General features: G+C 53.2%; 2 protein-coding genes across 3 annotated transcripts in view; both read left to right on the top strand.

Annotated features, from left to right (window-relative positions):
- Positions 1–5,670, top strand: part of CAMSAP2 (calmodulin regulated spectrin associated protein family member 2) — a 97,781-nt gene extending 92,111 nt beyond the window's left edge. For both annotated transcript variants that reach the window (XM_030844312.3, XM_060291512.2), the window contains 3 exons: positions 348–463; positions 1,999–2,117; positions 2,753–5,670. In XM_030844312.3, the coding sequence (XP_030700172.1) occupies positions 348–463; positions 1,999–2,117; positions 2,753–3,058 (541 nt within the window). In that variant the 3' untranslated portion in view covers positions 3,059–5,670. The remainder of the gene's footprint in view (positions 1–347; positions 464–1,998; positions 2,118–2,752) is intronic.
- A 9,595-nt stretch (positions 5,671–15,265) lies between these two features.
- Positions 15,266–16,378, top strand: GPR25 (G protein-coupled receptor 25). Its single transcript, XM_030844310.2, has one exon. The coding sequence runs from the start codon at positions 15,266–15,268 to the stop codon at positions 16,376–16,378; it is 1,113 nt and encodes a 370-aa protein (XP_030700170.1).
- Positions 16,379–16,909: the final 531 nt, after the last annotated feature.

Here is a 16,909-nt window from a genome sequence, read left to right as displayed (position 1 = left end):
AGCTAAAAATCAGTATTTCATTATTTTATACTATAACACCCATATACAGAAAAGAGCGTTTCTAGGGACAGTCATCAGCTCTGAGCTCTGATCTTTGTATTACCACCCCACTGCGTTAATTGCCGATTGTCATGTGGACAAACCATTCATTCTGTCATTCAGCAGACACTTAGGGAGTGCCTGCTGAGTTCTCAGGACTTGGATGTATAGCTGTGAATGAGACGAAGTTATCACCGTCCTCTTGTTTAAAAGCCTCTGGGTTGAGTGTGTTTGGTGCTCATGTATACCCTTCTGAACCCCAAATGTTTTTCTCTATCTGAGGCATTAAAATGTTATTTATTATTTAGATCAGAGTCTGTAGAAGGCTTCTTGTCCCCAAGCCGTTGTGGCAGTAGAAATGGCGAGAAGGACTGGGAGAACGCTTCGACCACTTCTTCTGTGGCTTCTGGAACAGAGTACACAGGTCAGTGCCTGTGCATTTTTAGGGAAACAGTTTAACATGGGGCTGAGACTAACCGCAGGCTGTGCTAAGAAAGGTTCACCGACTTGCCTCTCGGTCTAAACACGGAAGACTGATCCGAAACAGTGAACGCAGGTGGTCACTTTCAGGTAAGTCGGTTTCAGTGATATGGTTTGTCCCAGAAGAATTAAGGTAAGTTTCTAAAAGGTAGTAGCACCACTTAACACCTCGTTCCTCTACTTGTCCCTTAAAAATGCAGGCCGTTTCTGTGTTGTGGTTTGGGTTTGAAGAAGTTTTAGAGAGGGTCCCTCAGCAGTGCATCGGTCCTGAGTACTGGGAACAGCTAGAGTCCACCAAGCCCCTGCTCTAACGCTGGGATTTCAGTATCTGGAACAGTGCGTCTTGAAAAAATGTTGAGCGGCTCTAGAAGACATGGGAATGCATTGGGTCTAGGAGGGCACCCAGCCTTGCACGCCCCCGTCAGGCCCGCCTCCAGCCTCTGTTTGCAGAGGTGTTATTGAAGGAAAAGCTCATGGAATGGAAAGTAGGTAAGAACTAAAGAAAAGAAGCAGGAGAGGAAATGTGAGCGCCCTGGAGAGGTCGGTGGGAGGACAGGAGAAGTGCGGAGGAGCAGAGACCGCCCGCGTCCCGCCTGCATCCGTGTGGCCCTGGAAGTGGCCCCCAAAGGCCCAGGGAGGCAAAGCTGGCTGACTTGGTGTGAGCTTTCCCTCCCTGTTCTATGGCTTCTACGACAGCCCCGTTCAGCAGCGTGTCAGCCTTCAAGGCCAGCTTAATGGCCGTGTTGCAGCACCGCTGGGAGCCCAGAGCTGCAGGCCTGCGGCACGCACCTGACCAGCTCAGACCAGCTCACGGGCTGACTGTAAAATTCCAGGAATTATGCGGCTGCAGAACAATTGCTGGCCCTGAGTCAGCCACGGTAGGAGTAGTTTACTCTAGAAATAGGTAAAGGTCAGGGCTCATGTTTTTTCTTTCCCAAAGAACCAGTTTCTCGGCACACTACCGAGGGCCTTTTGGGGCAGAGCTGAGTTAGTGTGAGGGGGAGGGAGCCTGCCAACACACGGCCCTTCACGAGCGCGAATGTCCCAGCAAAGTGGCAAAAAGGGTTTCTGTGCTTTACAGACACCGTTGTGAAAAAAAAATGCTAAGAAAAAACCCCAGAGGTGCGGAAGAAGAAAAAGATGAAGCTTTTTCTTGTCTTTTAAAAGCTAAAGTTACTTGCGGTCCCATTGTGCGTTAAGCTCACCAATCACCTTACCAAACCCGAGAAAGAGGGGAAACGGGCAGTGCGACGATCACAGCAAGGCCCGCGAAGGCCCCCAGGGGTGTCCCTGCGGATGCAACAGTGCTCTGACCTGCTCTGACCGCTGCAGAGCAGCCAGAGGCCCTCCGGCACAGAATGTGGTTTTCCATTACAGAGTTTAATCGGTGTAGGGACAGTCGCGTTGTTTAAACACAGTCGTATTTCTGACGTAGGAATGCTGTTTTTGTTTTATTACTGTTATTAAATTCTGCCACAGGACCAAAGCTCTTCAAAGAACCCAGTGCAAAATCCAATAAGCACATAATACAAAATGCTTTAGCTCATTGCTGTTTGGCTGGAAAAGTAAATGAAGGTCAGAAGAAAAAGATACTGGAGGTAAGCATGTTTGCACGAAAATTAGATTTGGCAACATTGTAAAACTGAAGGAGTCTTCTCTTTCAGTTCAGGAGGAAATTCTCTTCAGGGGACTCCTAGAATTTCAACAGCATATGAAAGATCTGTTAACTATGTTCTCATTGTTAGACTGAGTTTACTTTCAAACGGGATTCTGGAAGACCGCAGATTTTATTAAAGACTAGGCATAGACTTAAGATGATAATATAAAATTATAAATTATTTTCTTGCCCAGAGTCGCTCATTCACGTTTCATAAATGCAGATAACGTGATCTGCCTTTTTTAAAATGAAGCTCTGTTGCGAAGGAGATCGCCAGTGCCTGGTTGTTAGTGGTAGAGACAGTTTGACTGAGACCGAGAGTTAGCAGACCCTGCAGCCCTTTTAAGTCCCTCCGGGATTACAATTCCGGCACAGCCAACAGGACCTCAGCGGTAAGGTCTCTGCACTCATCTCAACCCCGTGTGCTGGACGTGGATTGCATGCCTCATTTTGGCTACTAAGAACTTATATCTTAAATTACGTGTCATAAAAACTGGCCAAGAAATGTAACACAGTTATATAAATTATATTCGGCAAAATGTTTAAGGGCTTTTATTTTTGTTTCTTATCCTAAAGGAAATGGAGAAGTCAGATGCCAACAACTTCCTAATCTTGTTCCGGGATTCAGGCTGCCAGTTCAGGTCTTTGTACACTTACTGCCCAGAGACTGAAGAGATTAATAAGCTGACTGGGATAGGCCCTAAATCTATCACTAAAAAGATGATCGAGGGCCTTTACAAATATAATTCTGACAGGAAACAGTTCAGCCACATCCCCGCTAAAACTTTATCTGCCAGTGTTGATGCCATTACCATTCACAGCCATTTATGGCAGACCAAGAGACCAGTGACGCCCAAGAAACTTTTGCCCACTAAAGCATAGGAACCGGGAAGTACTCGCTTCAGAACATTCATGCTAAATTTGCACTTCATCTTTCCTGCCTATAGAAAACCTTTCTAATTGCCAACAGACTTTTATTAATTGAAACTGGACATCCAGCTCTGTTGTCATGACAACTGGAATGTAGACCGCAGTGTTTGGAGTGCAGGAGGACCCACACGGGTGATAGGCCAGGCGGTGACGCGCTGTCCAGCTCACAGGTGGAGGTTCACCTGCTCGGTATTCGATACATCAAAGCACTGAGTTCTCATATGGACACTAGTTGAAATACGGCTAAGATTACGAATTGTGTGTTTTGTTTGTTGCTTTTTTTTAAAGAACTTTTTAACGTACATGCCTGTCTTCAGATGGTTTATTTTGCTGTTTTTCTCTGCTGGGGGTTTGTCCCAAGATACCTTTGTATTTTGTTTCACGTGGAGATCATGCGAGTAGGTAATAGGCCTTCAGAGGTAACTTGCATCTTCCTTAGGATGCCGAGAGAAACACTAGTGTTTAGTTTTACAGCAACCCTCATGTTTTAATGGTGTTAGAGCATTTGCAAGAATTATTCTGCTGAGTATTTACAATTCCATATTTATTATTCACTCAAGTATTAATGTTTCTCTATTAAATAAGAGGAGAAGTTGTGAAGAGCTGCTATAGGTTCACTTAAACCACATGAGCTTAACCAAGAAGATGTTATAAGAAGTTGCTGATTAAATCAGTGCTGTTTTTACACCACTTCTGACCAACTCAGAATAATTTGGATTGTTCTTTTAACAAAAAGGCTTTCTATCTCTCTGAAAGTTTGTCACTTTATAAGCTGGCGGAAGTGAAGGACACTTGGAGAATAGTCTCGGAATCAGAGGATGTAAGACTTCCTGCCATGAGTTCTCAAGAGGTCTTTACATTATATTTATAACTGATATAAAAAATTATATTTAGAATTTTTAAACATGTACAAAGGGCTACGTTTTAATTTTAAAATAGCTTCACATTCTTTTGCTTACGTTGAGTTTTTCTTCTTCTTTATCCTTTTCAAGTGGTTCAGCTTAGATTAAGTACACACTTGAAATCTTCTCTATGTGGTCTTTGTTCCTTTAACAGTGTATACCAGAGGGTTAGTTGGGGAAAAACTTCATTCTCAGGAAAAGACTTGAATGATTCTGTGACCCTGTTATGTTTCAGTGTTGTGACAACCGTGTAAACTTAGAGGGAAAGACAGTATTGTAGCATATATGAGATGTGTAGTCTGTTTTCTTTCACGGGAAGTAGAGACTAAAATCTATACATTTCTCTAACTGAGTTGTTTAGAGAAATAACTAATATCTCATATGATGTATTTACTTATTTTTTAAAAAGAGTAGGAATGAGATGTCCCTGAACTGTACTTTTCTATTATTATAAGGCCTTTAGGCATCAGTGCATCTGGGTTGTCAACATTTTCTCAAATGCTGTCAATATTTTACTGTAATTTATGTCCTTATATTTATGTATATTTGTTAAAACTGTAAAAAAAAAAAATTCACAGATTTTTTTTCCAGTACCTGTGCAAGATATATGTGTAGCTCAGAACTATTTGTGATCTACTGTTTGCATGTAAGAGACCAGGATATATGTAACTCTTATATTTTAAGTGTATACATACTGTGTATATAATATATGGAGATTTAAACTGGGGGACTGCACATGTTACCTTTCAGACAACCGTTTCTATCACAATGAGAAGGAAATGATTGTCAAATACATGTTTAGATTGACTAGTTTTAAAAAAAAAAACAAGTAAGTGAATCTAATCAAAATGTGGTAAATAATAGAGACAAAAGGAGAATTAATAAGCGTTCTACATTACTAAATTTGTTCTTTTCAATCAATTAAATTTCCTTTATCAAAGCAATCTTCTTGGTGACATTACTTGGCCATTAAATTTTTTTTAATTGGCTGCCAGACAATGGAGGAACTGACTATGTAAAACCGGACAGGACCACCCTTTATTCTCAAATTTGTGTGTGTCCAGCAATGTCCACAGTGTCTAAAGGTAGAATGTGAATGTTGCCACAGAAGTTCCTCGCTCTCAGTATGTTTTGCTTTCTTCATGCGGAAAGAATATGGATCTATTTAAGTCTGCAGATCTTTTTTAAATTATGTTTTGAAAATTATACACATGAAAATTACGCTACTTCATAAAGTCTGGAGATATCCGTCCACCTTATTGAAACACACTGGTGCTTCTCATCATTGGAGGGTCACGTTATTAGGACAATTATTCAGTTACGTTTGCCAAACAGACCCGTAACGGTTACCAGTGCGGCCTGTCAGATTCTGCCACGTGACACAGCCTTGGAAAGCTTTTCATTCCTCTCGGCTTTTCCCTTTTGCTTTCGAACGACTGTTAACCGTTTTTATTTGGCTGTTTTTAAAGCCGAATTCAGCTTTTTAATGTGGTTTCATGGGCACTTCGGGCGGTGCAGTGTCTGGTGTGCCTACCGTGCGCCCCGGAGCATCGCTTACAGGTTTTTTACGATGCTGTGCTGTAAAGGACTGTCCTATTTGCTACTTCCTGGTACCGTGTAGTTTCTCCCCTTTCATTTGAATAAAAGCATGGCACCAAATGACCTTTTCTGTTTCTTGAATAAAATACGGGTTTTGGGGGTAATATTTGAACTTGGGCAAACTCATCATATCGTTTTTCCTATCTCTTCACCTCTGTTTAAATTGAACAGTTGAGATATTCATAAGAGGCCACTAACACTAGATGTTGTTTGAACCCTGACTTAGGCAATGCTGAAAGTCTGTTGCCTTCCGTGCTCGGCTCAGACGGTCTGTGTGGTGGCGTGTAAGTGTTTGTGCTCGTCCCACGCTAATTTTTTCCGTGTTGCTTCACTTTCTTCTGGTGAGTTAGTAATCGTGTCAGAACTAACCCTCTGTACCTTTGGAACTGAACGGCTGCTGGGGCGACCCCCTCACCGCCTACCCCGCCGTCTCTGGCAGCGGTGGGAAGCCAGGTCTTGGCCATTATTCTCTAAGTTTCACTTTGATTTTGCTGATTCTCCTCGTTCAGAGAAGAGCAGTTAAAAAAAAGAAAGATCTAACACCCGGTTAACAACAACAGAAATCCTTCCCGCATAATTCCACACCTGAAGAAACGTCTGCGGTTGCCAAGCCCGAGTGCGTCCTCCGCCTTTGGTCCTTTGACAGGACACTCGGGCCTCAGCACGGAGTTGCGCTTCCATTTTCAAAACTGAAAGTATTTAACCGTGAGACTCAGGCGACACTAGAGAAGCGTGCGCAAACCGTGGTGCCCGGGAGTGCGCCCCCTGGCCTGGCTCATTGGGAGTCCTTAGGGCAGAGGAAGGTAGCCTGGTGGATAGGAACAGGCGCCTTTATTTCGTAACCTGTCCACGCGGAGAGATAACAGCAAAGGGAGCACGGCTGTGAGGCTCTGACCTAGGAATCGGGCGTGAGTTTGAAGCTCTGCCCTCCCTCAGAATCACGGGTGCTTAAAAAGTAGACCTGCGTCTCCTTAAAATGGCAGTTTTGCTTCTCAGAGACACATGAGAAATTAACTATTTGTGTCATTTGGGGGGTACGTCAGCTGCTCTTCACGTCGGGGCTCTAGAACCTCGTCTCGGTGGCCCGCTCTCTCCGGGTTCCCTTCCACGTGCCCCAACAAGAGTGAGTTCCTATTTATGTCGGAAAGAAAGAAAAAAAGGATTTTTTTACTTTCCATTGAAGAGGGTAAAGGCAACTGAGTTAACAGAAGCATATTTTAAGGCCCGCGAAGGGTTTTTGTGGGGTTTTTTTACCATACGAAGCGAAGCCACTGTGGAACCTCAGCTCCTGATGCATTTATTCTGCTCCACCCCAGTCTGTGGCTTGAGGTGGTTGAATCCTCGCCCTCCTTCAGGAGCATCTGCTGGGGTGCGAAGCACCGCAGGCTGAAGACACAGGGGGGCGCGTGTCGCTGACAGTTACACTCGGCTGCGGTGGTTCTCGTCGATGTGAGAAAGGAAACGTGGCTCTCAGCCCCGACCAAGCAGAAACCGTCCCCTTTCACGTCGCCTGAGGACTTGAAGGGTCCTCTGACGTGCTCTCCGTGGAGACGCGAGCATTGACATCTCCATTTTACAGACGAGGGTGCCGAGGCCTTGGAAGGTTAGTGACTCTGTCAGGGACACAAAGCTAAGAAGTGGCGGCGTCCCAGCCGGCGTGTCAGCCTGGGGATTTCAGGTCCCCTCCCCGCCCGGGCCACACGGGGCAGCCTTTCCCGCTGCCGTAGGTGCTGTGGCGTGAAAAGACAACGCAGTCTGACGGTTGCAAAAGGCGGTCACACATTCACCGGCGGTGGGGAACAGCCCTTAGGGTTGAGGTGGGCTTCCCTCTGGTGCCCAGTTCTCCAAACATCCACACAGCAGCAGCAGCTAAAACCAGCCGAGTGTGTTCCCGTGGCCTTGAACACCTGGATTCACAAGGATGGGAAGACGGAGCGATCGCGAGTGTACTGGAGATAAACGAAGCCTGCCAACAGGTTGACTACACGTATCGGGGAAAGAGTCGTCAGGTGCGAGGGTCACCACGGTAGGTCCCTTCCGTCAGGGAGCTCGACTGCCTCCAGGCAGACGCACTCAGGCCTTGAAAACAGCTGGTAGAGTCTCTACTGTGATGGGGGCAAGCGAGTCCTTTTCTCCTTAACGGCCGCAAGTTCAGTCTCATGAAAGCCAGTTTTGTAAGGAACATAAGACGGTCCTACAGTATTAGCTGTAGGACGCGCGTGCAACGTGGTCTCAGACCTGAATTTTGAGTCGCCGTAAGGGCCTACTTTTACGACCACGGCCCTTCAGCAAGGTCGCGGCTTGTAAACTGCACCCTCTTGACTTGGAGCCAGAGGCAGCCACTGTGTTGCCCGTCCCACGTCCCACAGGGTGTGAAGGTGGCGGAGCGCGGGGCCCCGGGGGAGCACACAGCTGTGCCTGCGGACACTGGAAGTCTGTGCTTACATCCCTGACCCTGCGATCCGTGTGTAAACATAACAGTGCTGAGTCGGTATTCGCCAGGTGAGTCAGTGGAGGCCCAGAATTGAAAATCAGACCCAGACCTAGTCTGGTCTCTGCTGGGCCACCCCTGCTTTCCTACTAAAGATATTTCTGCCCTCAAAGTAAGAGCCCTGCGTTGGCTTTCCCGCTCTGACCCCTCCGGTTCACACAGCATTCCCTGGGACCCGGGGGCAGCTCGAAATTCCAAACTGCCGGGTCATCACGACGGTGACCTTCTGACCTTCTCTCTGGGCCCCCATCTTCCCCCCGCGAGTTATGGGCCTGTCTCAGAGCTCCGCTCTCCCCGACGCCCACCCCAGGCCCTGCTCACCCCCTGCCCTCCTTCGGGGCCTCCAGCCCCTCAGGGTCCCGGCCCCCCGCGCCCCGCCCGCCGCCACCATGCGTCTGACCTGTCCCCTGGAAGTTCACGGCCATCCCCAGCTCAACCTGCTCAGGAACCGAACAGCAAACCTCCCAGTGGAACCAACTCCCTCCTGGCAGCCTCCAGCCACCAAGGCCGAAACCTTCAAGAGCATCCTTTCCTCCTTCCCCCGTGCAGCACGGAAGGCACCCAGGCCCGGACCCCCGTCACGTGTCCCATCCTCGCCTCCCTCCGCCCCCAGTCTCCTGTCGGGCGGCTCTCGCAGGTGAGCCTCGGGTCCCGATGCATCTCGAGTGTCTCCCCCCACAACCCCGGGGCCGCCTCGCCTGGGCCCGGACCTCGCCTCGGGAGCCCTCCCCAGCCGGCCGGGTCACTGTCATGGCAACCGGCAGGGAGATCCCCAGTAGACACCGCGAAAATAAGACAGTCCGACATTCCGAGGTAAGTCATCAAGGTACTCGTAGAAAAGGTCAAACTGTAAGGACGGTCTTGGGCTTATCTTAACAACTCCTCTTGTGTCTGTCGAGCTGCGGGGAGGATGGTGCTGGGGTGACTGTGACCCCTCGGCGCTGGGGCCACTCAGGACATCACCCCGCTTATCACGTTGCCCCCGGCGCAGTCCTCTTCTCTGCGAGGCCGCCCCGCTGCCCGCACCCGGGACAGGATGCCGCGGGCTGCCTCGAGTCATGCTGATTCATGTGGTAGAATTCATCCTCTCCAGTAACGTGAGAGCGGTTCTCAGGGAAGCAGGGCGTCATTTTCTTCTTGTCTTTTGTTACCTGACAGGTGGGGCATCCACCCCGTGGTAGGAGGGGCAGGACGGGGTGGGAAGGGCAGGGTCAAGGGCAGGACGGGGTGGGAAGGGCAGGGTCAAGGGCAGGACGGGGTGGGAAGGGCAGGGGCAGGGGCAGGACGGGGTGGGAAGGGCAGGGGCAGGGGCAGGATGGGGTGGGAAGGGCAGGGCCAGGGGCAGGATGGGGTGGGAAGGGAAGGGTCACAGAACCAAGAGAGCCGCCCCCCAACCCCCACCCCGCTCCAGTTCCTACTGAAATGACTAGAAATGTGCACCCACTTTCCCACTCCAGCTTTCAGTGAAATCACTGGAAAGTAATGGCAGGTCCTAGCGAGCAGCCTGTGTGGGCTGAGTAATGGCTACCGAGAGCTGTGACTTCCTTTCCAAACACGTTCTGGGGTCCTGGTCCTGCCGAGGGACTTCCCTGCCGCCCATCTGTCAGGTTCCTGCCGCCTTGTGTGCGCCCCGGCCGTGGAGGGGATGGAGTCTCCCTTTCCTTGAAAGCCACCCTCCGCCCCCGACCCGCAGGCTGGCAGTGAGGTCGCAGCCCTGAGGCACTTCCACTCTGAGTCACCTCGGTGCACCTGGGGTACACTGATGCCCCTTCCCAGCCACCCAGGTTTATTTCCTGAGAGTTTCTGAAACAGTCGAGCATGTGACACACTGCTCGGCCGGCAGCCAGGGTGGGGCCCCTCGGCTGGGCAGGCTGCAGCGCAGGGGCAGGACCGCCGCCTTCCTTCCCTGGACACCCCTCCCTGCCCTGCACACGCACACAGGCACACATGCTCGGATGCACACACGCGCATGCACAATGCACACACAGGTACACACACGGGCCGTTAACCCGTCGACCGCAGAACTGGCAAAATGCCCCCTGTCTGCCTCAGCCCTGTCAGCATCTGCAGCAGAAGCCCCCTCACCCCGTGGAGTTCACCACCCATGAGCCCAGGCCCAGGGACCTGTGGTGGTCAGGTCTACAAGCCCCCAGATGCGGATGATCCGTTGGTAGTTTCCCAGAGCAATTCCAAATCATTACCCACCACCCACTGTGTGCACAGAAAGCAAAGAGGGGATGGGGCTGGGGGAAGCTGAGCCTGGCAGCTCCGGGTGGGAGGGAGCCCTTGACCCCCCTGCTCAGACCCTGCTGGAGGGGGGCCTTCCCCAGGGCTCTCTGATGTGATCCTCACCCGCTCAGGGAGACCCTCTCCCGCCCGCTCTAAGACACAGGAACTGGAGCCCAGCTGCACACAACTGTCAAGTTATAAAACTGACGTGGGAGCCAAACTCAGGTCAGTAACAATCTGACCCGTTTGTTCACTGGCCAGAAGCAGACACTCGGACACAGCGTGTGAGACGTGTACATGATGAACTTGACATCACAACACAGCAGGGTTTTTAAAAATATTTTTAATTCAGTGGTGTTGGGGAATTTCGACAGAAATCTAAAAAGAATGACTACACTCTAGGTGGATTAAAAAAGATACAAAATTTTAACAAGAATAGAATTGTATGTTTTTAGATCATCAAAGAGAAGATAACATTCTAAACTCTGAAACTGCTAAAAGCAACAAATGACTATGGAAATGTAAAACAAAAAATTAAAAATCGCTAAGAAAAAGGTCTGGAAAAATATTTAAACCAAATGGGACAATGGTTTATCCTAAATAAAATAGTCCAAACACATTAATAAGAAATATAAAAGATTATAATAGATAAATGTCTGAAAGATGTAATTAGGCAGTTCACATAAGAGGAATTACATCTAGAAAGATTTTCAGTCTTATTGTTTTCAAAGTAATGTAGATTTAAATGAGGTACCACTTGACCTCATTACCTATTAAAGTGGAAAAATATATTTTACTGATGAATATCTCTAACAAGATTGCACTGAACCCGTACCCTCCTACAATGCCAGGTGATTACTGATCACTGCAAGCATTTGTATCAAGTCAAGAAAATGCTTATAGCCTTTGACCTTCACGAGGGCATTTATACCCTGAAAACAGTGAAAGAAGAAAAAAGCTGTAAGTGCAGTTACTCGTTACAAATCTCTGTAACAGCAAAAATTGCTGCAAACAACCTAAATGTCCAAAATTAAGGGATCAGAAAATTCAGCAACGTAGAAAAATGTGAATTTGCATGAATTGAGAAAAGCAGACTATAGAACAGGGCACATTCTGACGACATACATGCCTCTGAAACAGTTGTGTAAAATCTATGTACGTGGAGAACATCTGAAATGGAATGTTGACAAAACAGAAAACCCAAGAATAATGGGATTACAGACGAATTCTCCACTTCTGAAAATGTCTTTCACTGGTAGGAAAGAAATTCACCACGTCATGCTTCACGAGGGCTGGGACGCCTTTTCTTATTCCACGTTCTGCGACGTGACTGTGGTTTTTATGATGAAAAAGGCGAGATAATTTTCAAAATTTTTCCAAAAGAGTTAAGATGATTATTTGTACAGAAAAATTAACATTGAGGGGGGAAAGTGGTAAGGGCTTAAATATACAGCCCATAAAGGGCCAGAAATAAAAATACTCCTGGAAGCCATCTAGTTCAAAGCATCGGATATTTACTTATTAAGTATCTCCTCTGATCTCAGGCTTGTACCAGTCGCGGTGATGGCGAGCCTCCCTCACCCCAGGAGCTGATAATCCCACGGGCAGGGTGAGGCTGGCCCAGGTGACCAGGCCACCCGGGCTCCAGCCGTCCAGAGGGAGGAGGGCCCGTTGGCCTAGGAAGGCCCCCAGGTGGGATGGAGAGAGGGAGGACCATTTCCTCTCTGCTGTGTTGACACCCATCAGCAGTGGCCTGGGTTCTCAGCTGAGCGCGATGAGTTTCCACTCATGGACTGTTTCTAACCCTGAGGGGGGTCCCCTGAAGAGGGGAGGAGAGACCTGTGTCTCTCCTGTCATGGAGTTGGCCTTAGTCACTGAAGCCAGGCTGGACACGTGGCAGGCCAGGCCCAGAGCAGCGCCCCCAGCTCTGGCCCGAGCTGCTTCCTGCCACCAAGAGACATGCGGAAAGGCCCAACGCCCAGGCCCTGGCAGAGAAAATCTGCCATGTGCTCGGGACCACAAGACCACAGCCCAGGAAACAAGAACCTCTGTGTTTTTAATAAACAGGCCACTCTGCCTCCCCTCCACCCCCTGCCTCCATGACCCTCTTGGTCTCTTTGCCCTATTCTCTTCCACCTGGAGGTTTCCGGCCGTTCATCTTGAGCTTTCAGATTTACGCCCCTTCTATGCCCCAGGCTGAGAGGCGCCCGGCAGGTCTGGGCCTGTCCCTGACTGTCCCGGGCTCCTGCAAGGCAGCACCACCTCGGCTGGCCTTCTGGGGAAGGAGGCTGTGGCCCCCAGGCCCCCCAGGACGAGAGCATCCCTCAGCAGCAAGCACGTGATCAAACATCAGAAAAATTGCTCCACACGTCCCGTGGCCCCTCAGGTGTCCACGCTGTATGTGGGTCTTGAGGAGAAACCCAGGCTTGGGGGCTGGGATGCCGTGGAGGGCTGGGCCAGAGCCTTCCATTCCCCAGCCTCTTCCCTTGCCTGCTTCTCCCGTCTTGTAACTGGCCCAGGAGAGAAATTCCTGACCGGAACGGCGTGGACACGCGCGCCCACACCTCCTTAGGCTTTGCCACCCCTGGGGATCTCCATGGACCAGAGGGGCCACAGCTAGGGTGACCTCATGTCCCAGTTTGCGCAGAACGGGCCAGGTTGATCGTGATAATGCTTCTTTCACTCTCAGAAGTGCCTGCTGTGGATCAAGAATTATTCCATCAGGGCTTCCCTGGTGGCGCAGTGGTTCAGAGTCCGCCTGCCGATGCAGGGGACACGGGTTCGTGCCCCGGTCCGGGAAGATCCCACATGCCGCGGAGCGGCTGGGCCCGTGAGCCATGGCCGCTGAGCCTGCGCATCCGGAGCCTGTGCTCCGCAGCGGGAGAGGCCACAACGGTGAGAGGCCCGCGTACCGCAAAAACAAAAAACAAAAACCAACAAAAAAAGAATTATTCCATCACCCCACCTCAAATCAACATGAAACGGAATGCACACACAAGCCGCCCCGTGGCCCCGACCTCAGTGGACGGGCAGTGCCCCTGGCGTTCCCCACTGGCCGTCCAGGCCCAGCCGACTCCTCTGCGCTGAGGTCCTCGGTGCCGCAGTTCTCTTGAACAGATCCTCTCCTTTCTGTCCCCTCGTCCAGTTCCCTATGTCCGACCCTGCCTCTCCCCAACACAAACAATGACAACAGCCCACGGTGGGGTCCCCCGGCTGGAGCTTCTCCCCATCCAGTCCACAGTTCTGCACTGACCTGTGCAAAGCAGATGGGGGGACTGCCCTCCTCAACATGTCTGGGGGCTCCTACTGGTGACATCCAAGTCCCCTGTTGCCTCTGCTGCATCCCCTCCTAACACCCTCCTCCCACCTGGGCTCTGCTGCTCGAAGAATTCACCTTTCAGCTCCTTTCTGGAACTGACCTCAGGTGCTGGGAAAGGTTTCTGACTCTTCCCATCAGAGGCAGCTGCTCCCTCCCGTCTGAGCTCCAGGGGGACTTTGCTAACATTCACTCCAGGCCATCTGACCTCTAGCACGCTGGCCACTGCACGTCCTGTGCATGAATCTGTCTCCCTTGCCTCCTATTCAGACACCCTCCAAGGTCAAGAACGGCATCTCTGTGACGCCCAAACAGGGCGTTGCGCACGGAGGAGCTCGCTGTAACGGGACGGTATGCTATAAAACGGATAGATAATCCACCTCAAATTTTTAAAGCCAGATGGCCCAACAGTTCATTCATTCCTGGTGACGATGGGGCGGGGGCTCTGGGGGGACACGCACACTGTCACATCAGTTGCTACACAGCAGCTCATGGGAGGAAGTCTGCTAAGAAGAGTTGGGACCTAACTGGAGTCGTCCAGCATCCCCGCGCACCCTTCCCCGTTCCCTCCCTGGCCCCACCGCCTCCTTCAAGGCCAGGCTTCACGCCCACCCTTCTCCGTGTATCCTTCCCCACCTCTCTCAGTGCACGAGGGATCTCACCCGCCTTCTAAGATCCTGACTCCTGATTTAGGACGACTAATCCGCTGAGTCAGGTACGGTCGCGTGTCATCTTTCGTACTGAACTTACATCTGTGTCTGGCTTAACAGGTAGGTTTTGCCGACGCAGGAAGGTGGGGAAGAGCTGGGATTTGGATTCCAGGCTCTGCTCCTTTCATCTGGACAGTCTGACCCTCCCCCTCCAGGGTCAAGCCCTCCCTTGTGGCTCCCTGGGAACCTGAGTTGGTCAGAAAAGCCACCCTTTGGGCTAAGGCACGCGGCCCAGCATCTCAGGGAGCTAACACCATTCGAGGGCCTGGTGGCCAGTCCCTGATAGTAGGTAGGCCCCCCAAGGGCAGGCTCCCCGCAACATGCCCGCTGTGCACAGATGGCAGAACCCCTCTTTCCTAGAAGGCAGGGGAACTGCGGCGGAGGCTCCTCCCCAGATAAAATACTCACCCCTGGTCCTGTCTCCTCCCAGAGACAGACAGCAGCGGGGAGCGGGGGAAGCGGGGATGAGGACCGCCTGGGGCTCTGGGCGCCTCTTCAACCGGCCACCAGACCCCTGAGACGGTTGCCGTTCTTGGCCCATGAACAAAGAAACCGAGCGACTTACGGAGAGGGACAGGCTAGGCTCCCAAGGGAGGCAGGGCCGTGTTCCAGCCCTGGGGACTTTTCCTCCTAGGACCCAGCTGGGAAGCCCCCCCGCCCCCGCCTCCGACCCCGCCCCAAATCGTCGGCCACCGTCTCCGCCCCAGGAGCCTGCCCCTCCCCTCCCCTCCCCCTCCCCCTCCCCTCTTCCTCCCCCCTCCTCCCCGCCCCCCTCCCCCCCTCCTCCCCCACCCCTTCCTGCCCACCCAGTCGCCTCGGCCCCGGGTGGGTGACAGGAAGGGAGGTGCTGGGCACCGGCCGTGAAGAGCCACCCTCCCTCTCGACGCCGCGTCCGCCCGGGTCTCGCCAGCCATGCGCCCCACCGAGCCCTGGAGCCCCAGCCCGGGGACGGCGTCCTGGGACTACTCAGGGTCGGGCGCCCCGGAGGAGCTGGAGCTGGAGCAGGAGCTGTGCGCGGCCCGGGACCTGCCCTACGGCTACGCCTACATCCCCGCGCTCTACCTGGCGGCCTTCGCCGTGGGCCTGCCGGGCAACGCCTTCGTGCTGTGGCTGCTGGTCGGGCGGCGCGGCCCGCGGCGGCTCGTGGACACCTTCGTGCAGCACCTGGCGGCCGCCGACCTGGGCTTCGTGCTCACGCTGCCGCTGTGGGCCGCGGCGGCGGCGCGGGGTGGCCTCTGGCCCTTCGGCGAGGGCCTGTGCAAACTCAGCAGCTTCGCCATGGCCGGCACGCGCTGCGCGGGCGCCCTGCTGCTCGCCGGCCTCAGCGTGGACCGCTACCTGGCCGTGGGCCGCCCGCTGGCCGCGCGCGCCCTCCGCACCCGGCGCTGCGCGCTGGCCGCGTGCGGGGCCGTGTGGGCCACGGCGCTGGCGGCCGGCCTGCCCTCGCTGGCCTTCCGCCGCCTGCGGCCGCTCCCCGGGGGCCACGGCAGCCAGTGCGCCGAGGAGCCGTCCGACGCCTTCCAGGGCCTGAGCCTGCTGTCGCTGCTGCTGACCCTGGCGCTGCCCCTGGCCGTCACCGTCGTCTGCTACTGCCTCGTGTCGCGCCGCCTGCGCGGGCCGGCGCACCTGAGCCGCGCCCGGAACCGCTCGCTGCGCATCATCTTCGCCGTCGAGGGCGCCTTCGTGGGCTCCTGGCTGCCCTTCTGCGCGCTGCGCGCCGTCTTTCACCTGGCGAGCCTGCGCGCGCTGCCGCTGCCCTGCCGCCTGCTGCTGGCGCTGCGCTGGGGCCTCTCCGTCGCCACCTGCCTGGCCTTCGTCAACAGCTGCGCCAACCCGCTCATCTACCTGCTGCTCGACCGCTCGTTCCGCGCGCAGCTGCGGCGGCGCGGGGCCTGCTGGCGCTCGGCGCGCGCGGCGCGCGGGGGCAGCTCGGCGTCCTCGCTCTCCCAGGACTACGGCTCTCCGTTCCGGAGCCCGGCCCGCCGAGCCCAGACGACGAACGCCTCCTCGGCCGTGGGCCCATAGCTGGCCAGCCCGGAGGAGCGCGCGGCAGCGGCGCGCGGAGAGGGGCGGGAGGCATAGCGAGGTGGGCCGCCCCCAACCCCCTACCTGCCTTCCCCGGACCTGCCTTCCCGAGAGCGGAGAGCGGCTCCGCCGGCACCGCCTAGACCCCGCGGGTCTGGTTCACCAGCTTTCCCAAAACCTCAGCGTTTCGAGCTCCCCCCACGCCAGGCGGCTGAGACCAGGTCTTCTCCCGCTCGGCCCCGCGGGCACCTGGGCTCTTTGTCTCCAGCCCAAGAAAGGTCCCGCAAGATGGAGCCCACAGCAGCCCGGACACCGCAGGGTCCGCCGAGTAGGGGAAAGGGAAGTGGGCCTCCCTCCTCTGCCCCGTGGATAGCAACACTGGCCAGAGCCCCCCAAAAGCCACTCTTGTCTTGGGCTCTGTTACCTTTGGTCTCTACAATCGCCATTGCCGTCTGAGAAATACCTCCTCCAAGCCAGACCCTCTGGCCCCTCACTTTCCAAAAGATCCTACAGACTATGAAACCGACAGCC

This window comes from Globicephala melas, chromosome 1 (genome assembly GCF_963455315.2).
Source record: "Globicephala melas chromosome 1, mGloMel1.2, whole genome shotgun sequence".
NCBI classification, from domain to species: domain Eukaryota; kingdom Metazoa; phylum Chordata; class Mammalia; order Artiodactyla; family Delphinidae; genus Globicephala; species Globicephala melas.
This window is presented reverse-complemented; position numbering and strand designations above follow the sequence as displayed.

Bases quoted from the DNA above. Each gene is read 5' to 3' on its own strand.
- GPR25 (XM_030844310.2), top strand. From the start codon at position 15,266: ATGCGCCCCACCGAGCCCTGGAGCCCCAGCCCGGGGACGGCGTCCTGG.